General features: G+C 34.1%; 1 protein-coding gene across 3 annotated transcripts in view; it reads right to left on the bottom strand.

Annotated features, from left to right (window-relative positions):
* Window positions 1-7221: 7221 nt before the first annotated feature.
* The window catches only part of LOC145680779 (uncharacterized), a 113156-nt gene continuing 95551 nt past the window's right edge, over window positions 7222-24826 (bottom strand). For 2 of the 3 annotated variants that reach the window (XM_081751779.1, XM_081751778.1), the window contains exons 5-6: window positions 10012-10171; window positions 7223-8925 (exon numbers count right to left, since the gene is read on the bottom strand). In XM_081751779.1, the coding sequence (XP_081607905.1) occupies window positions 8104-8925; window positions 10012-10171 (982 nt within the window). In that variant the 3' untranslated portion in view covers window positions 7223-8103. Of the gene's footprint in view, window positions 8926-10011; window positions 10172-24826 lie in introns of all 3 variants that reach the window. The other variant, XM_081751780.1, reaches the window with a different exon arrangement.

Below are 24826 nucleotides of genomic sequence, written 5' to 3'. Positions count from 1 at the left end.
CCCCGATGGCCCCTCCCTTGGCTACACCCCTGAATGTAAAATTAACCAAAAATTCCCCTCAACGTTTTATTAACTAACGCTAAAATTAATTGGGAAAAATACTGTTTTAAGTTAAATATAACCTTTTGAACAGGCCTAATAAAACAAGGAATGGAATTCTTAAAACTTAGAATCGAAAAAAAGAAAACTGAAGAGAAGAACAAGCATAATCAAAGGGATAAAATTATCTCGTTACATTTCTCCCCCTGGGTTATATAATTTTGGATACAAAATTTATTCTCAATCACTCCCCTAAAAATAATTTTGTACTAACCTCGTATATAAAATCTAAATATAAAATTCTTTTAATCCATCATTAATTACAAGTGGTAAGTATTAAATATTATCTGTAAATAAATACATAATAATAGACCTAACTTTTTTGATTCATAAAAGAAACAAAGATATTCTATAATGTTGAAACTTTTCCTAAATTACTATTTAAAGAATGTTTATATGTTGCAATAGCTGATCGTACATGTATTGTTTTAAAATATAAAACAGTTGAACATTGCAGGAAACATCAAATAAAAAAGTATAATTTACGATTTACTTATAATGGGAAAAAGATAATCTTTTAATAACTCTTCACATTTCTTCCTCGAATAATTAAATAATTTTAAATTTTGAAAATTCTGAACTCCAGCATTTTTGCCAGTAAGAATATGTAGAATTGCACTATTTCACATTAGTTTTTGTATTACATATGGACCTCCGTAGCACTTTAGCCATTTACCCATTTGTTTCTTCAATGCTGAAGAGAGGAAATGGGTTTTAACCATGACCAATAGACCCGGTTCTAGTTCATCCTGACGGTTGCCTTTATCCTTTTTCGGAATTCTTCTAGGAGGTTTTGCATGTATAACAAGATGTGTCTTATCATTCGGCACTTTATCACGTTCCGGAGGCCGCAGAAACGACTTTTTGAATGTATCTACCACCGAATAAGGTAGAAAGATTTCAGATGGAGTGCATCCTATGCTGATACACAGTGATTTGTTCAACAACTCCGATAGGATTTTAAATACTTCACCCAATTGGTTTGACTACTGCTGCATTCTAACCTAATGAGCCGGTTTAATTCTTTATTACTTCTTTCCGTAATTTCGTTGCTAGACGGAGAATAACTAGAAGTATATATAGGTTTGATTGGACGTTCGTCACAATACACTATCGCTATGGCTATCTGCTCCTCTATATCACCCGGATTTTGAGCCACTGACCTGAAACATGAGTCACTACACTACAAACATTTTTCAGCTATACGAACAGCATTCTCATCAGAAAGTTGGTACATATTCAAACAACGTTGCAATTTACGGAGAAACTGACGAGGAGCACCAGAATTTATGTCCCCCGAATAAGTCGGGAAACTGTTTAAGCCCTTTACTGTAAGGCCAGAATGGAGCAATGCAGGACACGAATTATTCGCTAATGGGTGAACCATGGGATTACATGCATAATTAGTCGAACAATTCCTTGGGATTTTCACGAACGTATTATTTTCACCATCCGCAATGGTACGGAATTCCATCCTAGGTTTAGGTTCGATTCTCTATTAAGGCTGGGGTTACCGGAAATTCCATTCACACCAGAGGTCTGATCCAGTATGGTAAAATCCATAGCATCACCAAAAATTGTTTCATTAATCGCATCATTTTTACGCCAGTCTACCTTTACATATTGTGAAGTTGATAATTGCCTATTTGCTTTAGATTGTGACGAAACAGGGTTAGACTATTGTCGACCATTACGATTAAAGGAGGTTAAACGTTGCTCAATTATAATATTATTACTGTTCAAATCTTTTAACTTATGTTCATTTTCGATATTCAACGCAGGGTATGTTTGCTTACAAGGCAGTTTTTCAACATGCTGTCTTTCATCTTTATATTTAGTTTCCAGTTTCTGAATTCTTTCACTGAGGACCGTAATCCCCACTTTAGTACAACATTGTGAAATTTTCAACTGAGCCTCTGCGTGATCCGATTTTAATTGCACAATACTATTCTGAGTTTCAGCTACACAACTTTGTACATTATCAAGCCAAGTTTCACATTGCTCTATTCGAGAAGGGATAAACTGAATAATTTTGTCGAGTGACTAATTGGTTTCTACAACTATCTAAATCAGATTCAACAACTTCTAATCTTGAATTACAATTACTAAAACCTGTTTCAACTTTTGTAATTTGAAAGCCAATTTACTACTTTCAGTTTGTATTTCCTGCTGTACTTCAGCTTTTACGTTATAAATTTTGACTGTTAGATCCCTAATCAAAGCTGAGAAACATTCTACCTTGTCATTAAGTTCCTTTATTTCTTATGATCTTGAAGCTTTGCTGGCGTCTGCTATTCATCCAATGTTCTCGGGATTGCTGCCAGAGTGAGTGTTGCTGTGCTGAGCTTTCGTTACCATACAGCGGCAATATCTTCAGAGCTATGTGTTGAAGTGTGCTGGTCGTACAGTTTATATTGTGGTCTTTAAGAAACTCTGTGTTCCTATTGGTTGTTTTTGTTGACCAATGGCGTGCTCTGATGGACAATGATGTCCTTTATTTCTTGTTTTAATTTGTTACTAGTATCATTAATTGTTTGTGTGATACGGTTACAATTCGCGCTCATACTTGACTCTAATCTTTGCATCATAGTTATTAAAGTCTGAATTGAGCCACCAACAGATGCAATTTCACTTGAGGGCTTGCTAATTGAAGGATCCTCGCTATTGGAAGATCCTCGGTAGATACCTCCTCAATTGTTACTTTTTCGACTTCTATTGGCATTTGCGTCGATGCAGGTGCCTAACAAATTTTACATTTCCACGAGATAATTTTCACGTACTCGACTATTTCAGGAGTTTCGGTAAATCCCACACATCGAAAATGATGCCAACTGTGACAACCGTCACATTCGACTGCAAATTTATTAATTTTATCCTCGGCTCATATTGCATACTGCAACAGGCATACTTCCCGTTCAAACTTTCGCTACTAAAGCTGTCTCTCGTCGAATTTATTTCCATAAGAGAGGCTTAACAATTTATGTAATATAATACTTATTACAATGTCACGTTCTAACTATATTAACTTTTTTTACACTTCCATTAGTAAACTTCCCCTCCTCTTCGGTTCCAAATACCAAGATGTGAATTATTATACCTACTACTACTTAATTTTTTCTTTTCTATTTTATTCGTTTTTTTCAAAACAAGGTAATTTGAAATCTTTTCGAATCCCAGGTTTTCACCTAAATTTTGCTTTGCGGAGGGAAGTTGAATTGGGCAGTCATCGTCTCCCCTTAAGGAAGACTACTCAACATGTTTTCCGAAGGCAGAGAAGGATTGCCCATAAACGTAGAACTACGATTATTATTAGTTGATTCAACAGTAACTGACGGATATGATGGATTTAATGTAGAAGTAACCGAAGTTGCAACCGGCATATTAGAAGAGAAAGGAGAGCTAACTATGGGCACTGGAGAACATTGCCCAAATGCTGGTTTTAAATTATACATCCCACGTACAACATAAGGAATTGGTCCACTTCCATACATTATGGGAATGTTGAACTTCAGTCATAGGCCTAATTTTATTACTTTCGTTCGTACACCAATTTAATTTTAAATTTCTATTTCTCCTCCAATTGCGACGTTGCGGTTTTCCGGTAAAGATCCGAAAATTTAGATTATTTAGTGTATTTTCTTTCCCAGAACTTTCATTAATTAGGGGTTCGGTTTGAACAGCATTATTTCGGGTTTCTTTACATTGAGCTATAAAAGTTTTCCTTATGTGTGGTTTCTTATTTTGAAATTTTACACCACTAAAATTGTCCTGATAGCTATTAGGATTCCACTATAGCTCAGCTATTCTAAGTATTAAGTCTTGAACAGTACTAACCGAACCTAATTTAAGTATTTTTGATTCTTCGCTTGAAAGACAATTTAAAACCAAATCTTTCAATTCTTAGTCAAATGGCGACGTGACTATAGAATTGTACGTTTCTACAATATATGGAACAAATTCCAATAAGAAAGATTATTTACTTTTATCATATCGTAACGATTAGAGACGACGTTTTTACGCTGTCTCCACTCGTTCAGATATGTACTGTAATTTAAACAAGTTCAGGAAATCTGGAAAGGTTTTGATTTGACTTGCCACACTTCGATACCAAATTTTTGCAGATTTTTCTAAACATCGAGCAATTATGTACATACGATCTTGATCCGTTAATATGTACAAATTCATAGTCTGTGTTAAGTCATCAAGGCAAATCTGTGCTACGCCTTGAGTAATTTGTCCGTTAAATCCCGGAAAATGGTGTAGCTCACGGAAATAAGATCTTGCGCACATCTTGTGTGACGAACTGTTTTCCCAATGCATACTTTCTTTATTTCGACCCAACGCTTCTATCCCTATTCTATCATTCACAACTGTTCCAGGCTTCTGGCATTGATTAACACATGGTTTACAACACGAATTTTCGTTTTCGCCATTTTTAGTTCTAATATGCTTGTGTCTAGACTGCTGTTTATTCTTTTATTCATCTTAATCTAACGAAGAAGAGTTTACCTGCACAAAATTTCTTTCTCGACTGATTCGCGTTCCATCTAACCTAAATGTTTGATTTTCATTACTCTCATCAGATATATTACATTCAACTCTATTTGTTTCAGGTGACTTTCCTAGAAAATTTTGATTAGTATTAATTAACTGATTATTTCTTCTACTCTCTAATTGTTCTAAATTTTCGCGGAACAAATTTTCGTATCTACCTTTTTCTTCATCCATCCGCTTCTGTAACAATTGCTTTAGGTTCTCTACATTCCGTTTACATTGGTCCCCTCCATGTCTATAGGCACCAATCACATCCCTTTCCAAAACTTTCACCATGTTTACCGTTTTTTCATTTAATTCGTGGAATTTCCGATTCTCTTCAGCTTGCCGCTGTTTTACATAAATTTTGTCTTTTTAGGTTACCTAAGATCACCAGAAAAGAAATTACAAAAGCAACTTTCTAAACCCTCTTTCCACCGCGTATATATATAATCCTTTGCATCCTACATGATTTATAGAACATCACATGACACAACTTAATAAACTAATGAAACCACAACAAGAACAAAACAAACAAAATTTAAGTTTACAATTTCAATTGTAGGAGGAGCTAGTACAGCGGTGATACTTTGGCCTATCTGATCTGACAAAGAGCCTCTAGCCACTTTCAACAGTATTTTTCAATTAACATGTCTTCGACCCTGAGTAAAGCACTTTCCTACTAACCACATACCGGTAAATATTTTTGATCTACTTAGCTTAAAATCCATACTCAGTATTCTGTTGGGTTTCTCTATTCTTTTCTCCGTTTCCGATTATACACCATTCTTTTGTCACCGATACAGGAGGAAACATCGATATCATCCGATCTATAAAATCTTACAATATCTGTCTCACTAAAGTTCGCTAACTTATCATATTGATCTCTTTTATAATATGCATACATTAAAGAGCTATTATTCACAACATTATCAGTCATTATTTGGGGTTCTATTAACAAATATTTGTTAACACTTATCACCTTATATCTACTACTGCAAACTACATCTACAACTACCTCTACATTTTTGTAACATCAATTAAATTATCGTCACCAACAACATTTACATGAGACCTAGACTCTGGCGCTCCTAAGGCAGCCATTTTATTTCTTTCCAAATTAATTTCTTTCACTCCATTTGAAACACCACTAAAATCATTGGAAACTTTATGTCTTTCTTTAACTACTTCCGACCCCCAGCTCTTCTGTTCTGCTAGTAGCGAGCTCAGTTGCAACTTCATTCTCAAATGCCGATATTGATGACGTTAAGGATGATATTTTAGAAGATTTCTCTGTTCGGAAAGTTACATGGAGCGCAAACCCAACATGAATCTATTTCGATACTTCTTTCGACTCCGGGCTGCAATAGTTTCAAACATTGGAGGTGAACTTTCTTTGCACCATTTTCACATATCACCGTCTTCACGCTACTTGTATCTAGGTTTTCCTTACAATAAACACAAACTCGAAATTCCTGAACGTTATTTTCAGAATCAACATCATTTTATTCATATGATCTGACTAACACATCTCCAACATCTCCCATATAAACCTGCACTACACCTAACTACTGGATCTCACACCAGTACTACATACTCTAGTTATACAAACGCTTATTTATCCTGGCTGGGTCGCCAATTTTGATATAGCTTATTTTGCACAGTTAATTAAATTCTAATCTTACTCTTGTTTCCATGGAAATGGATTCTGGATTAGATCGCCAATTTTGTTAAAGCTCTTTTCACGCCATAAAAGAAAAATCACAGATTCTGAATGTAGTCGCCAATTTTGATATGATACTTAGATTCAAAAATAGTTATATATATGTATATTCTGAATGGGTAAAGCCAATTTTGACACGGAACTTTCATTCTATAACAGAAAAGAAAAGCATACTAAGCAAATCCTGAAGATACCAAATTAAAAAATAAAACAAATACACCAGAGTTTGTCCAACCCAAAACGTGTAACCAACTCATGCACGAAAAGAAATATTCAGATTCTTCTTAAAGTAGTATACCAGCTATGAGATCCATCGAATTCTTCATTTCACCGTTATATATATATATATATATATATATATATATATATATGTGTGTGTGTGTGTGTGTGTTGATACAACAAAATATTTGACTCAAAATATAATATTAATTTGAATTATTGTTTCTATTGCTTTCAGATAATATCACGGCTACAAGCTATAAACTATACCAATCCAAATATAAAAGGCGAAGAAAATTGTATTAACTTCATCAGAGATAAATTACAATAGTATTCCAAATTAATGTTCATACCTATTTGTTTCCATAAAATTTCAGTCTGTACTTAAATTTTAAGTGTATTATTCAATTTGATTAATTACAATTCAATAAAATTCAACTAGTTACATTATTTTGGCTTTCATTATTTTATCCGACCATTCACATTGGAAGTTTTGTTTATTATAGTATTATGGGTACCCATCTACGGTATCTAATTAAGACTGACTTAGTACTATATACATACATACATACATACATACATACATATATATATATATATATATATATATATATATATATATATATATATATATATATATATATATATATATATATATATATATATAACAAAATCAATATGGGCTGATCCACTCTAACTACTCCCTAATTGCAATAGTATACATTCCAGAATAATAAATAAATACAAAAGAAAACTAACCATCCTAGTCACCTATGCATTGAATATATTGGACGCTTGTATCGTTATAATCTATTTTCTTTATAAATTAATTTCAAAATCGTAGCGGATACTAAGCATCTCCAGCTATTACACCTAGCCATAAAAGAGAATACCATTACATTATAACTACTCCTCGATGATGATATATGAAATATATACATATGAAATGCAGCTAAAAATGAAAAAACTCTATATTAGCTCGAACACTAGCACGCTCAGCTACGAGGCTGACAGCACGTGGCATTTGCTTTTTGCTATATGTATGCTACGTGGCGAGAAACGGTAAACTCCAACCAATCAGAACCGTGTATTTAGTTCCTATTGCTAGGGTCCAGCATGATTAAAATATATGCAGCCTTAGCAAGGATGCATTTCTAACTAGACTATTATTTACTGACTAAGTAATATCTTATATACACTGCTCTTGATCCTTGGTACGTATTAATCTATCTATTGAAAAATAATTTAAACTTTGTGTTACACATATTCCTATTTAAAACAAGACAGCGTAGAAAAGTAAACATAGTTTTACAATCAATACCATCACTATCTTTCACACACAAGTAATCCACTCTCCTACAAATTCGTTCGTACTCAAATATCTATAAGTTTGCCTTATTTCAGTTCTTGGTTTCATAAATGCTGCAAAATTTCTGTGAAACTAGTAGATTTTAAGAATCGAAATCATTCCGTAAAACTAGTTGTAATTTAGGGGGGAAGACTTTTTTGTTAACTTGAAACAAAGCATGTTATACTGCAGAAATGACTTGTATTTGTTTGCTTGCTTTCGTTTGCTTTTTACGCCGCATCACTTCCAGCTTTCGCCGAAATTCTTCTGCAGGATCTATGATAGCAGATGATCTTTTCGATAAAAATATCTCGTCAAAATCTCTTCGACCGTGAGAGATATAGGTATCTGACAATTTTTGTGGTGAATCTGGCCATGTTCTAACTGCAGAATAACGAGGAATGTTGAGTGAGAATTGATGCTTTGAACGGATCGTAGACTTTCGTTTTTCTGATTTGGTTTCCACAGACACCATTGTTTCATCTTCTGATATTAGTGTCTTACTAGCCGCTGGACGGTCTTCAAACATACCTTGGTCAACTAGAAACAGAGGTTTTGGTAAACTAGGATTTTCTTTCAGATAATTACAATACGATTTCGTAGCGTATAAATCGAGTATATCTTTCCAAACTTCAGCCATAGACACAATGTCATATCGCTTGTCTCTTACTTCCCAACGACGAAGAACTTCTGGGTCTGGCTTCTTCACCCTCAATTCTCTTGGTAACATTTTCTGGAAAGCGACATTGTTCACTTTTAACTCTACAACTTTACTGTCCTGCTCTAACTCTCGATGTATGGAGGCGACAGCTGATCTTTCTGGAACTCCTGCCAGTTGAGCTAATTTATCTGGTAATACTACTAGTTCCTTCACTTTGACAGCTATTGCACGTGCACACGGAAGTTCTTGTCCAACCTGGAAAATACTTGCCACTGTCTCCTCATCTAAAGCCACTTCTTTTCCGCCTAAAGTTTTCAACCACTCACAAAACTCACGAGTAATCTGAAAATAAACATATATCAATATGTAAACAACATTGATATAATTATTTTCGTAAAAATTCGTTAAAAAGGTAAATATACATATACATGCACATCAAAGCAAGTATTGTTTCTCTTGGAAGAGGCTTACATCAGGAAGTTTTAAAGCAGCGTTTTTCAGTCCTTTTTAAATATTTTGCTTATTGATTGTGTAATTTACAATACTATGGAACAGGTACGAATATACAATTATTTCACACCTGATTCCAGACTATTTTGTATTTTTGATCACAAATAAAGATTAATTATGAGACTACAATAGTGTAACTATTAAATAGTGAATAATAGTTAGTGTTATCGTTTGGAAAGATATAAATAACAAACTTTTCTCTATAGCATTAACTTTCTGCCGGCACACCAGTGGTCCAATAGCGGTACACTAGTGTGCTGGGGTACATAGTTTGAAAATTCCTAATTTAGAGGATGCGTCGTACATTTTTAGAAAATGAAGATATCTGATTATAGTGTTCGGGTACTCATGTTTAAATTTTAAGAATCTTTTCAGACATTTACTGGAGCACATTTTAACTTGACACTGTACCAATCAACTCCAACTCGATGCTGTGTGACGCCGACTGCTGCCCGAGTTCAAAGTAAACTACATGAAGAGGCATGGAGCAGACGAGGAACACGGTTTGTTGACGACAAGCAAGCACAACCCAATTTGTGGAATCGTGACTTCGTATATTGTCATCGTTTATTCCCTTCTTCTGCTCTTATTGCTCTATCTACTTCTTTCATCTCTGTCGCTGCTCCAAGCGTAAAAGCATGCTCAAACGCCATACATCGGCCAATTGAAAAGTTTAATGGTATGGTATCTTTATTGTTTAGAGAATGTTTGAAGAGTCCTGGTAAGTTAACTCTATTTTTTCACAAATATTTTTAAATTAAGATTTGTACATGGCTCAGTAAATTGCTTAAGCCAAAGAGACTCAACTTAAGAAATGCTTTTCATGCTCCGGATGAAACATGATCACAGGCCACCATTTGGTCATCACCGTCACAGCGTATCGAGCTGGAAAATGACATTTTCGTTAATAGTACTTACTCTATGAACAATTTCATCGGCCTTCCTATTGAGTAATATCCCTTCTTCATCTTGTTGTGGGTCGATTGGTTCATCTGGTATTTCAGGCCTCCAATGCTGACGCTGTCCGCAAACCAGGAAATTGTGGTAAGGGTTCCTCTTCATAGTGCTAGCAGCAGGTCTACAAATACATTAAAATGGGACATAGTAGAGCTTGAAGGTGTAATACAATATACTTGTTTATTATTCAATATACGGAGAGTAATAAAAATAGTGCTGAATAAATATTACCACGTAATTCTTTTTACAAAATGAAATCATTATATATAATAGAAAACGTTGAAATTAATTATGAGATGGAAACGTTTACTTTACAAGTAGTATGTGTGCAAAGAGAATGTGTGTTATCGTTAGGAAAAGGGAATCTACTAGTTAACATCATAGTTTGCTCTTTAAATAGTACATAATAAAAATAAAGATTTCTTCCAACAAAACAAAAACTTTCAATTATTATTGGCAATGAACGAAATACTTTTCATCACCACAGAATTTAGTTTCTTCTATTCTCCCGAAAACTGCTCATTAGAATTTAGATCCTATCCTTAAGCTTGTTAGTTTATCATTTCGATGTGATCGGACGAGTGATACATGTCTTATATTTGAACAATATGTTAATTAACCAGAAATTAAATTTTAAAGTGTTAATGATATAGGCTATACCTCATTAATCACTTCATGTACTGACAATTTTAGGCTATACCTCATTATCCACATCATGTACTGATTATTTTAGGTTATACCTCATTAACCATACCATGTAAATCATACTGATAATTTTAGACTGTACTCCATTAACCATACCATGTACTAAAAATTTTAGGCTACACCTCATTAACCATACCATGTACTGATAATTTTAGGCTATACCTCATACTATGTAGACCCTACTGATAGCTTATACCTCATTAACAATACCCTTGCTTATATCATAATGAAGAGCATGATGAGGGTATGTTTCAGTATCATTTTCATCTCAATATCAATTTTTAGATTTAAAAATAAACTATTTTTCCTCCGTTTTGTCGAAAACTATCTACGAGCTTTTACACTCACGCATATCATTTTGTTTAGTAGAATAAGTTATATCAATTATTGATACACTCGTGTGTGTGTCATCTTTGGAAAATATTTCCCGTTAAACACTAATAAAATATTGAGCGGCTAAGTGCTCTGTTTGTTGCTCGTAGATTCCAGTAGAAGCAAGAGCTTCTCCTTTAATATTGAAGCTTTCTTGTAGGTTATCAAGTACATTTTATAAAGCAGACATAGTAATAAATTTCATAAAATGACCCCTCATTGGCGGTGTCATACACATCATTTAACAGCCAGTTCTATGATTGGTATCTTAAGTTGCTCTAATATCAATATTATTATATTATCGTGTATTTGTATTACATTATTATTATTATTATTATTATTATTATTATTATTATTATTATTATTAATAATAATAATAATAATAATAATAATAATAATAATAATAATAATAATAATAATAATAATAATAATAATAATAATAATAATAATATAATTATGCCAAAACAGAAAAACTTGGGGGGGGGGGGCATTTCGCATCTTTTTTCCCGCTAGAACTCAAACTTTGTGTTTATGACAGGAAACTTACACATGTTACAGAACCAAACTGTGTTTTCAAATCCGCAGAATTACAATTCCATTGATGAGATGCTATAAAAAAAAGTATAGTGTTGTGTCTCAATTGCAGCATATCTTAATTATCTCTTTACATAACAGAAAGGAAAACAAGTATACCAGACTCTCAAAAACAGTACTAGAAAATTAATATGTTTTCATAAATTCTAGATCTCTAGGTGAAGAGACAATCTAAGCATCCGCTTTGGAGGATCTGAAAAATTTTAATAGTCAGTTCTGAAAATCTTAAAATTTTTAACAAACGGTTCTGGGAACCTGAAAATTTTTAACGCCAGAATCTGTGAATCTGAAAACTTTTAACAGCTGGTTCTGAAAAGCTGGAAAAATTTAACAAGCGGTTCTGGTTACCTGAAAAATTTTAGCAACTACTTCTTACAACCTGAAAAGTTTTAACAACAGTTCTGAGAATCTCAAAAATTTTAACAACTGGTTCTAAGAACCTGAAAAAATTTAACATGCGCTTCTGAGAATCTCAAAAATTTTAAGAACTGGTCCTGAAGAACATGAAAAATTTTAACAACCGTTTCGATCGACCCAAATCAATGACACCATTCGTTCTGGGAGAAAGCGAAAGACTCTTGCTTACGTAATTTGCATACTTCGTTTGAGATTTTCAGCTATAATGTGTGATACAAAATTTAACTGAAATTTAATTTTTGAATATGTTTTGAAATAAAGTTTAATCTAAAAGGACCACACAGGCAGATCTCGAGTACCAATTGTAGTCTCCGGACCGCAGTTCGAGAAAAGCTGCTTTGGGAAATCGGGAGCTGTTATAATTGAGTAGACCTATAGGCTATATTTGAGCTGCAAAATTTGTAGCTTTGGCTTTTTTGAAGGACTGGATTCTGTTTTACTGGTCGTTTATATGTGAAGCAATACTTTAACTTGCAGATTTTCAGGAAATTCTTGGAAAAGTAAAGAAGTCTTCATATCAGATAGGATAATAGATTCAGAAGAGATCAATTTAAAAACAATGCAAATGACAACTAAAATACTCTTTTATTTATTACTTACAAGAAACGAAAGAAGGAAAATTTTGCATTATATATATTACTAGTATATATTACCCGCTTTGCTGGTAAAAGATATCAAAAATATCAAAAAACGCTAAAAGACATATCTATTTATTTTAAATGAGAAGTCAATATACCAAATTTCATGTCTTTATCATTCTGAGATTCAGAGATATGGATATTTTAAGATAAAAATTGCCACTCCTCTTTCACGCCTTACCAGTCGAATTTTCAAAATTTCTTCCTTATTGGGACCTTGCACCGCAAATCCTATATCCTGTCCAAATTTCAAGTTTCTAGCTTAAGCTGTTTGCCTGAGAGTTGATCAAATCAGTCTGTCAGTGAGGACTTTTTCTTTTATATATAAAGATTACCAGATAATTTTTCTGTAGGTTGTAGATGTTGTGAAGTGCAGATGTCACTATGAAATGTTTTACATATCAATATTTTAATGCAATAGGATCTGCATATCAAAATGTAAGTTTACACGAATTTCTCTATTAATACTTAAATTCTTGACTTACTGTGGTAAAATATTTAGGCTTACATAGTATAAACGCCTGACTACAGATTACTGTACTTATCCAGTGTTTAATTACAACTGGTTATTTCATTTAAATGTAAGAGTGGACGTATTTAAACCTAGTATAAGAATATTTATTACTAATTCTTGGGACAACAAGGTGACAGCAGTGATGATAGCCTATAACAAGACGCTTATATAAAAATATTATTATTATTATTATTTTTTACTTGGAAGCAGAGTGGTACACGAAATGTCATGCACTTAAATTTCCTCATATAATTTTTAGTACACAAAATATGTGATACAACTGAACATTGTTTTATTCTTTGAATGTGCATGATTAGTGACCATGAAGGATATATTCAATATGTGCATCCTTCTGGCGTATCACCTCATTGATAGTGATGATTTTAGGGGATGACCCGGGGGGTACTTCCCCCCGAGTTACAAAAGTCTTCCCGGATGCTTCAGGTCTCTCCTTATAATTATTTGGTGAGAACTTCTTGTCTACTTGGGCTTAGTAGATAAATATTTTTAAATTAAAAAGAAAACTATGATTACAAAGAATTATTTCACATAATCCTTTCTATAATATCATTATATCATAGAAACAAAGAAGAAGGCGTAAGGGTATTGAAAATAAAAGAAGACTTTGATGTGTCAAGTAGCAACCTAAGCTTGGGTGAGCCAACGGCCAATCTGCCATTGTCTATTGATTGTAGCGGAAGAAAAGATGTATCGCAAATCTACACATATTATTGCATGATTTGAGTTTGTTACTGAATTGAGAGATGGCATAAGTGTTTGATTAGTCTTGCCTGTGTGTGTGCATTTATTTTGAAGACTCACTGCGCGTGTGAAACAGTTGATATTTCAACTTGCTGAGATGTCAAAACAACCGACATTATTATCTTTTTAAAACAAATGACGACGTGTTGAATGTGAATCATGTTCTACAAGAGACAACATTCGCAGTGAAGTTGAAAGCGCAGAATGAATTTCAGTTGTTTCTTCCAAGGATGTTATAAAATATTTTATAACATCCTTGGTTTCTTCTAAAATATCAGTGAACGGTGATATTGAGTCGGAGCCATCTTCAAGTAAGTGTGATGTTGAACGAGAACTAAAATATGAAAGAAATTGTAGAAACAAGCATTCGATTATCAGGCGCACGGCCTCCCTAAAAAAGAGAAAGAATTCTACATGAAATTCAGAACGTTTTGGAAGAGCCTGTGATAATGATTCCAGAAGCTGTTGATGTGCGTTGGCTTAGTCATTATCGTACGGTTCACGCAGTGTTCGTCTGCTACAAATCCATATTAATCCATATTAATAGCATGTGAGCTGATTCATAAGAATGAAGCTGATCTATCTACTTTGGCAGGGGAAATTTTGTTAGAAATGATGAATTTTAGTTTTATTGTTTGGTGATTCTGGATGAGACATTAAGTGCAGTTAGTAACCTCAGCAAACTTTTACTAAAGGAAACTATAAAACTTTCGTTTCTTCTGCTCTTGTATCTGGAATTGTAGAGCATTTAAAGAGCATCGCCCTCTTTGCGCAACAAGGGATGAAAAAATGAGGTGAATAACAAAATCAAGAATCTTAAGAAAAATGCATCAGAAGTCAAAAGTGTATGTTTTAACGAGGATAAAATGAAAGGTTTAACGAGCGCAAAACAATTTGTGGAAAGTGTCGTCAATGAAATGCAGGAAAGATTCAATGATGGTGCCATGAAATTGATTCAAACTAAGTGTGTATTTTCAAATCTTTGATACATTTTACAGCTCAGTGAGAAAGAGTGTAAAGAACTCTGTGCTATATTTGGAATTAATGATGTTGATGCTGTCGTTGTGGATGTGTGTTCTTTTAAATATGTTGCACGCAGCAAACTTGAAGATTCTGGAACAGATGTTGCTTCTTTTATTTTGAAAGCTGATACAGGTTACGAGGCTCTTAAACCTCTGGCTGAGTGTGTGTTTTATATCCCTGTTTCTACTACTACTGTAGAAAAATGATTTAAATAGAATCATGACAAAATTCCGAAATCGTATCGGTCAAAATATTCTTCAGTCATTTAAAAGTATCGATCGAAGGAGACTTTATAAAAGCTTACAGAAGATTTTATTCACGAGGTTATCAACAGGTATGCTGTGAAGAAATCCAGACACATTCGACTGATATAATTGTAAAAATATGACTGCTCTAACTTGTTACATTTTATAATAATTTGAACTAGAGTTTGTAATTTGAAAACTCAACAAAGTTTTTTTTTTTTTTTTTTTTTTTTTTTAGCATGTACAATAATTCATTTTCATTTACAGAATTTGTGCGTAGGTTTTATCAGTTAAGTAAGTTTAGCTCGACATTTGTTTTTCAGTGTAATTAAACATTTTCAATGCTGTAGATTTTTCAGTTAATACTACTTTTTTCATAGAGATAGCCATTTGTTACTTCTAACTGCGTTATTGTCAGTTAGAAAGGAAGTGGACATACTGAAATTTGATGTTTAAGAACAACGTATTATCTATTATTAATATACAGTATTATGATATTTATAATATATGCAAGTTTGTAACTATTGTGCAGATTTGTCTACTTGTATGAGACACAATTGTAAGCTGTATGAATGATCAGAAAAATGTGTAAGTTCTTTATATATTAACAAAATTTCCTTACCTCATATCCTTGTTTATGCTCGATGTAGGTTACCAGTATTTGTGTGTGTGTGTGTGTGTGTGTGTATGTGTGTGTCTTTGAATTGTCACTTCAAATATACAGCATTATCAGCAACCCAGCTTTCTAAAATTTAAAAATTTGCTCTCTATTAATAAACTTTAACTTAAAATATTTTAGTAGTTTTTCACAATTTTTGTCGGCCTTTCCAGAGTCGATAAATATTTATGTCCTTTCTTCAAGTAAGAATCATAGCGGGAACTGCTGTAGCAGGCACGTAGCCAGGATTTCGTGAAGAAGGGGGAGATCCGTGACATGAAATACTTCGGTCATCACACCAGGGGCTCGATCATTCTAAACTATTTTACTGGAACATATATTGGTTCGTTTAGCCAGGATTTCGTAACAGGGGGGAAGTGACATGAAATTGTGAAGGTCCAGGAGCTCGACCAATCTAAACCAGTGCTATTCAACCCTTTTTCTCGCGTACCCCTAGACTCAGTTCGCCATTCAATTGTGTACCTCTGAAGCTGTTTAAAAGAAATTACTTCTGTAAATCAAAATTGACTTATTAACCTTAATACACATGTTCTGTTGATTAAAAAGGGGGACAAACAGAGACCCAACAAAAGAACAAGCAGTGTGCCAATCAAAAGACTATTTAAAGGGGAATAAAGTGTACATCCGAAAAAATTAACATGGGAAACTTCAAAACATATGGGAGACATACAGTTCTACTGAGGGCGATTTTCCTCCCCTCCAGTTCCCCTAAAACTGGACAGTACGTGTGAATATTGGATGATCTGAAAAAAAATGCTAGCATTTAACAGAACTTAGCCTATGTATTTTCAATTAAAATTTGTCAACTATTAATATCTAGGTTTTATTGTCTTTTCTAATTTATATTCAGGAGAAAGACATTAAATTAAAGTAATATATCTTTATGATGATCAAGAAACAATTATTCGTAGCATCATTACAAAATTCACGAAACAGAAAAAAATATTGTTTCCTTATTTTAAATGGATTGCTTCAAATCGGCATGTCACAGAATATAATTTCTGTCACAGATTACTACTTTAACATTTCTCCAACGCAGAGGGAAAACAGGGAATTTTGAAACAGCGCTACCATCTTGTACAGCACAAAATTCTCAGCTTTTACAAAGTACCGAATATCTCGGTAAGTACTTCACTTATCGATCTCAAATAAACGTGACAATGCTCCTTATGGCATACTGATTTGCTCCATGAATTTTAAACCATACTGTACTAGGGACCTTTTCCAAGTTATTGCACTATTTCCAAACTCAGCTTTTCTCTCTTCTGTTGTGGCAACACTGTTTAACTGATCCTTCTAAACTTGAAGTCATCTTAAAGAATTCTTCTCAGTATTTAATTTAATGTGCACAAATAGTTACTACTTCATTCCTTGTGTGTGTTAAAGGCGTTTAAATTTGACACATGTTTAACGTTATTTCTCAAAAAGTATGCAACACTGATCTGTGAGTGTCATCTCTTTCATCTTTGTTTTCAATACTGATTCGAATTATGAAATTAAATGTAGGTCATTCCATTAAAAAAACATAACTTTATATTGGGTTGGCAACATTGTTCACCTGGTGATGTTACACAATATATTGATAATGTTCCCCTTCCTATAGTTGCCTTGTGCAAACTTTCGCTTCCCTTCCTCTCTTGGTTCCTCTGTTATAAAGATGAGACATTATAAATGGTGCACCCGGTGTATATATATATATATATATATATATATATATATATATATATATATATATATATATATATATATATATATACAGTATATAACATCATGAAAATTTGTTCTAAAAGAGATTTTTCGAATTTTCAGAACTAAGGAGCCATGGCCCCCACCTAGAAAATTATCCTAGTTACGCCAATGAGAGTAAGCGACATGGTGCTCTTCAAAAGTACTGACGCCCTATTAAAGCAATATTTTTGTCGGTTTGCAAAGAAATAGATTTAGTAAAAAGTTGTCTCGCTCGCTCCGCTCGCACCTAAACGTTTGAATATGAGTCACAACGAGTTTTCGCTTACCGTATTACTTAAAAAGATTACATATGATGTGTTAATGACGATGTGATATACAAGCTGTCGAGTATAAATAGACCCTAGTATACGCAGGAGCGTTTCCAAAATCAGAAAGGTCAAAGTCTGAAATATACGTGTTCGGCGTTTTGATGGTGATGAGTTTGGTTACTTAATCCTGCTTTTCTCGTCAATCGGATTAATCACAACGGTGAGAATGAAAGTATAAAAATGAGAGGAGTGAAGAGAGACACGCAAGCTACTGTCAAATAAAGGTAAACAAAGGGAATAATATTTTCGAACTTGAAGTAGTTGTAGAATAGAGGCTTAAGGAGCCAGAACCAACCCAACGACTTTCGTCTTTTTCAAACACTGATCACTACCAGTGATCTTTTTTTATTCCATTGATATATGAAATGGCATTTGAAGACATTTATTGATATAATTTCTCCATCAACTACTTGCATCGCCAGGACATTTTGTGTGTGTGTGTGTGTGTGTGTGTGTGTGTGTGTGTGTGTGTGTGTGTGTGTGTGTGTGTGTGTGTGTGTGCGGATTCGTATCATAGTGTGTGATATTTTTATCTATCTACATAAATACAAAAGATATACTTACACATATATGTGTAAGTATGTGTGTTAGTGTATTTTTAATACGTTAATTAATAATAAGTAGCATTAAATTTAAAACTTTCATTCATTAAGAAATTAAGTAATTATTGTAATTTCAAAGATATGTCATAGCCAAACTATATTTTGGATTTTAAATACAAACATTAAACATTTCTTCAGCTTCGATCAATATTCAGAAATTCGCAAAGAATTCCTCTGAGTTTCCGTTACATTTCACAAAATAATTTTTACTGTAAAAAAATCGAAATTAAAATGCTATTTGTGGGATCACATTCAGAATAATATTTCGAAAGTTTACAATTATTACTTGAAATTAATGCTGTCATCCATTTCGATCATTTTAAAAGCACATCCAATAGTTTCTAATGTGTTGACATTTCATTTCTTATCGATAGTATGAAACATAAATTCCCACAACTGTTCTCCAACTGGATCTGTGCAAGTATACCAACCAAAAGTAATTTTGTCAAGGTTAACAAAAATCCAAAATAAATCTCTTCATAATAGCTCCTGTTTGTAAAAGAATAGCTAATGATCACTTTTGACTGCTGCAATGGTCTGTCGAAGCAGCTTGGTGAAAGTTCAGCATAGCATAACAACAAAAGCTCCTTCTCTTATATGTTAAAAAATAAGAAGGAAAAGCTTGGTGAGATTAGTATAGGGGCACCGAATTCTTCTTCGCCACGGGCGGCGATATCTTTAGCTACGGATATGCTAATACAACCATATCTTTTACTTGCAATAACTTAGTAAGATCAGAGATAAAACCTGGTCTTCGAATACTGAATTGATATCAAAAAGCCATTACTCGCTATACCTTTTGTTTTTGTTCTGTGGTGATAAAGGTTGAAACTGGAAATCATTAATTTGAACGAATTTCGGTTTGAAAAATGGTTAAGTGAGGAGATAGAATTACTCTTGGAAAGCTGAATCAATTACAAAAAAATTCTCAACTCGGTATAATGGGGAGCACAATAAAGATGTGGCCTGACTCACTTGCAGTTGAGAGAGCTACTTGAGTTTTGCGAAGAGCTTACTCCTTCTCCACATAGCCACCATGCAAATATACACACTTCTCTCACAGGTGCTTCAACGTATGTATACCATCATTGTAAAATTGTGCATGTTTCTCTGTGAACCATGCAGATGTTGCAGAAATGAGGTCCTCAGTTGAAGAGAAACGTTTTGCCTGAGAAATCTCTTCAGCTTGGGAAAGAAGAAGTCGGACGGTGCTAGATCAGGCGAGTACAAGGGATGCGGCAAAATTTCGTACCTACAAGTAGCTGCTTGTCTCCTGGTAACGTCAGCATTGTGACACGGTGCATTATCCTGATGAAGCAGTACATCTTTCGACAGTTTTCCTCGTAACTTTTGTAGCGGGTAACGGCAGTATTTTCAAGTAATTGCGGCATCCTTGGGAAGATAATCGGTCATGATGATGCCCTCACAATCCCCCAATGAAGGCACTCAACATCACCTTGCCAGCTGATGGCACCACACGAGCCTTTTTGGGATGGTGGTGACCCTTGTGACACCACTGCTTAGATTCCATTTTGGTCTCAGGATCAAACGTATGTTTCCATGTTTCTTCCTATGTAAAGAGACTTGAAAAAAGTCCTTTGCAGGCCTGGATTAACCTATCTGAAGATCAGGGGCTAGAAAAAATATGGCTGACTTCACCTAGTACATTTCTGTGAAAGCATAGTAGGAAAGTTGAGGGAATATGTTTCATATTTTTCGTTATATTTTATTTTATGACGATGATTGTATCTTCATGATTCTTTTTAGATAGCCAGTTGAGATTTTGATCAGAATAGAGGCCCCTGTCCACCTGGATTCCTAGGGCTATAGCCTCCCAATCCCCCCACCTACCCTTAATACACCGCTGGTCCTTTGGGTCACGATTGCACAGTTCCAAACATTGCCTTGATGCTTATACGCGTTGTTCCTTCTGAAAAGATTGCAGCAGTCTTGGAATCCACCTGGTACTCAGTTTTGACAGGTGCAGATGGTAATGGATGATTGTTTCGATGGACTCTACACGTATTCTGACCTATTTAGATAGTTCCTGGATATTTATTCGTCTGTCTTCCAGGATTAATGCCTCCACTTGTTTCCCAGTGTCATCATCAATGGCTGATTAAGGCCATCCTGGACTTGGGTCATTTTGCACTGACGTCCGACCACATCTAAATTCCTTGTGCCACTGTTTCACCATGCTGAAGGATAGGGGCAACATCACTATACACATTTGTCATCTCCTTGGGTGATTTCCTCCTAAGAAACAGGTAGGAAATCACAGCTCTGGTCTCAACTTTGTCCATAGTCACACCTTGTCATGGATTAGGACCAGTAACAAAAAATGGATTAGGTTAGAAGATTGATATTTTGCAATATTTCTATACAGATATGTACCATTTCACATTATTAATATCTACAACCTATCTCAATTGGCAGGCCACATCTTTATTGAACGATCTACGTATATATCTTACCGTTCTTGCTCTACAGAAATCAATATTGAATCCGGAAGTAGTAGTAATAAATTTCAATTCATTCCAGTTTGGTAGTGTTGCGGGTTGCGGCATGTTCTCTTGATACTATGTATAGGAATACTCTACTTTCTGTCACATGTTTGGTGACTGTTCCCTATTATTTATTTAAATATGATATTTCAGCAAAAAGCAAGTTCGTAACTATGATAACACTGTAAATTTTCATAATTGTGTCTTCGTTTTTCGTATACATTTTAATAAGGTATCACGTGCTTTAGTCTGAAAATCTGGGAGCCTCCTTCAGAACAACAAAAATGTTTATGAAATAGGCACAAATTATGGTGAATGTGGAGCTGATTTTAATAATATGTAAAATGCTTATCATCATAAGTTTTCAGATCAATATTTAAAAACTTATGTAAAACTTGTAATTTAAAAATTGCACCATCACAGATCCTAAATCTGTACCTATCTTCTTCAATATGGATATGACGCACATTTGTTTAGTTAATGTACTTGATTTTATCAGAATTAGCAGTATGCCACAAATGAACAAATTATATTACAATTTGCAAATTGTTTAATTTTGGTGCCTTGACTCGTATCGATTATATAGACCTGATAAACTAAATGTAAGGTACAAATATTACTGGAAAAAGTAACAGTGAAATTGACATTGAACAATTATATATTTCCAATATATGCCCTACATACAGAATTATTTAACTTAAGTCTAAATACTTTAATCAGCACAAAGAATTCAAGCAATTCAAAACATGAGAAACAATTTATGTTATCAATACTGCTCAACCTGTTTCTTCAATTTGAATTTCGCAATGTATTCTGTTAAAATCATTCGGGCTTATAACATACATAATTATTAACAGTGGAGTTTGCAACGAATAAAGAAACACTACATGATGATAAAAAGTTAACTAGCTTCAATTCTCGTCAATATATAATATTTATTAACTTGTAAAATACGGACACGATAATATTTTCATGTTGCATTGAAACTGAGGTATTTATTCGATTTTGATTGTTTGTAAAGAAAATAAGATTACATTCGATCATTCTCTTTCAGCACCAAAGTAGATGTGCCGTTTTAACATAAAAATCTTAATCAACTCCACCTGGAATCATGGGCGCCCGAACTTGGGGGCAGGGTGGGGCCCAAGCGCCCCTCTGGCTCACGAAAACAATTTAAATTTCTCAAGATTTTCTTAATAGAAATTTAAAAAATACCAAACGTAATTTAGCAACCAGGGAAATGGCCCCTTCATAGAAAATTTCTTTTTGCGTCCATGCCTGGAATCAAACCCTGGTATCCTATGCAGAAGACATGTTTGCTAACTATATATCCACGAGGCAGCTCCAAACTATGAGTGAAATTTCACGTGTAACGGGGCCGAATATACTGAACCCTTGTGAGTGTTCTCTGCCTTAAACCTAAATACTTTACATAACTTGACAATTAAGTATTCTCTACTTATTGATATCATAATTATTTATTGGAATTAAAAATCTAGCACTTATGCAGGGTGTTTCAGAACACCACCGACTACGTTTGGTAGGTGATTTTTAACACCAAGATAAGGCAAAAAGTACTGACCAAACTGAGTGCACAAATGCTTCGTTTCGGAGTTACAGGCTGCCGAAAACATGAAAAAATTAACTTTAAAGGCCCATAGCTCCAAAACTATGGTATCTACCACAGTCGGGTCAAGATTTCTCTTAAAAACTAATATATGCGTTATCCAAAAATACATGTTTCAGAATCCTGCGGTACTCACGCAACAACTTTCATAGGAGTTTGGCTATGGGCATATAATTTGAAGTACTCACTAATTAGCTCTATAAAAATAGTAACGGAAGTCCATGATTGTAAAACTTGGATATTTGGGTAGGGCACATACTAGTTTCTAAGTGAAGTCTTGACCCGACTACGGTAGGTTCCATAGATTTTGAGCTATGGACCCTTAAATTTTTTTCTGTTTTCGGCAGCCTATAAGTCCGAAATGACAGCTTTCTGCACCCAGGTTGGTCTATAATTTTTTGTCTTATTTTGGTATCAGGAATCACCTCCCAAACGTTGTCGGTGTTGTTTCGAAAGACATTGTATATTTGTGGCTTCTCATGCCTTCCTTCACAGTAGAATTAAGAGATAAATCAACATAAAATGTGCATGAGTTCGATAATATTAACTCGTTCTTTAAACGTTTGCAAATAAAGAAAAAATTACATCACCTGTTACTACATATCGAAATTGTAAAGCGTACAGGCTTCACACCGACCTGGAAAGTCAGGGAAGGTCAGGGACAGTCAGGGAAATTTAAAATAGTCAGGGAAAGTAAGGAAACGGACATTGCCATGTGCAAAAATTCAGGGAAATGAACGAAAAATCAGTGAAATTATTTCAGTTCATAAAGGATGTGTACGATGCTCCTACAAACCTGGAGTTGGAACTTATTTTCTGAGTGAATGAAATTTTTGTTCCGAAGTTAAATTTATTCACATTTTACAAACCATATTTTTAGTTTAGAAAAATACTTGCTGTATGAAGTAAGTTCTTTTCCATCATTATTTAGTGATCAAGTGGGAGGATGGAGGGCATGTGCTCCCTGCAGGAAGCGTTGAGGGAGCTCTTGGATAGTATGAGTAAAAAGAAGCAATTACTTGTTTTTGAAGCAAAAGCTTTTTCCTTCAAATTTTAAAGCAAATACTTCAAAAGCTGTATAAATAAACATGGGAGCAAATGCATTTGGATACTCTTGCTTCTGAAACATTGCATTCACTTCAAGAAGCAATTACTTGTTTTTACTCATACTACTCCTTGTGTTGTGTGTCGTTCTTTGTCGTGTACAATGTGATTTAATAATTATATATTAAAAATATTAAAATGTTAAAGTTAGAGCTTTGAGACTTGTTGTATTCGGTTCAGAAGGCTTTGAAGATTTCATAACTACTACATTCAAAACATCGAAAGTTTTCGTCATAAGATCGGTTTCTTCGGGCAGGGTCACATAGACTAGTGTTTTTTTTTTTTTTAGGCCACTGGCACTCAAATAAATATGTATACTGTTCCATTATACTTCTTATAACTGTTGAGCTTGTATTTATATGCCCTAATAGCATGTTGGTTTGTAGCAAGTCTTTCACTATATTTGATTTTAACTTGCTAGACTTTCTGTGCACTTTACACCTGTTGCAGGCGTTTTGAAAGAGTTACTCGCAAATGTCTTAATTTGATTTTCACTTGCTAGATTTTACTTGCCTTGGAGGCTTGCTGCAACTTTGTAGCAAGTGTGTCAGTTCTAGTTTCTACCAACAGGTGGCACAAAAGTCTAATCTTAGAAATTTCCCCGCCAGGCCGCCATTTGTAGTAGGTGCGAAGTGTGTGAAGCATTAAAACAAGTGGATAATTAAGATAATTACGTAAGTATCCAGTATGCAGAGATAATTTATATTTTAAACGTATTGTTTGACAAAGTTGTTGAGAAAAATATACTGTATGATTGTTCGTATCCAGTAAATGTTCGGTTTGTAAAAGACATGCAATGCAATGCAAGTATATACGTGCAGAAGACTTACTACACTCACTTGCTGAAGACCTGTTGTAGACTTGCAATGCAAGTATATACTTACAGACGACTTACTACAAACTTGCTGTAGACTTGCAGTGTAAGTGGTATCC

The sequence above is a fragment of the Thermobia domestica genome, chromosome 3 (genome assembly GCF_964235325.1).
Source record: "Thermobia domestica chromosome 3, izTheDome1.hap1.1, whole genome shotgun sequence".
Classification (NCBI taxonomy): domain Eukaryota; kingdom Metazoa; phylum Arthropoda; class Insecta; order Zygentoma; family Lepismatidae; genus Thermobia; species Thermobia domestica.
This window is presented reverse-complemented; position numbering and strand designations above follow the sequence as displayed.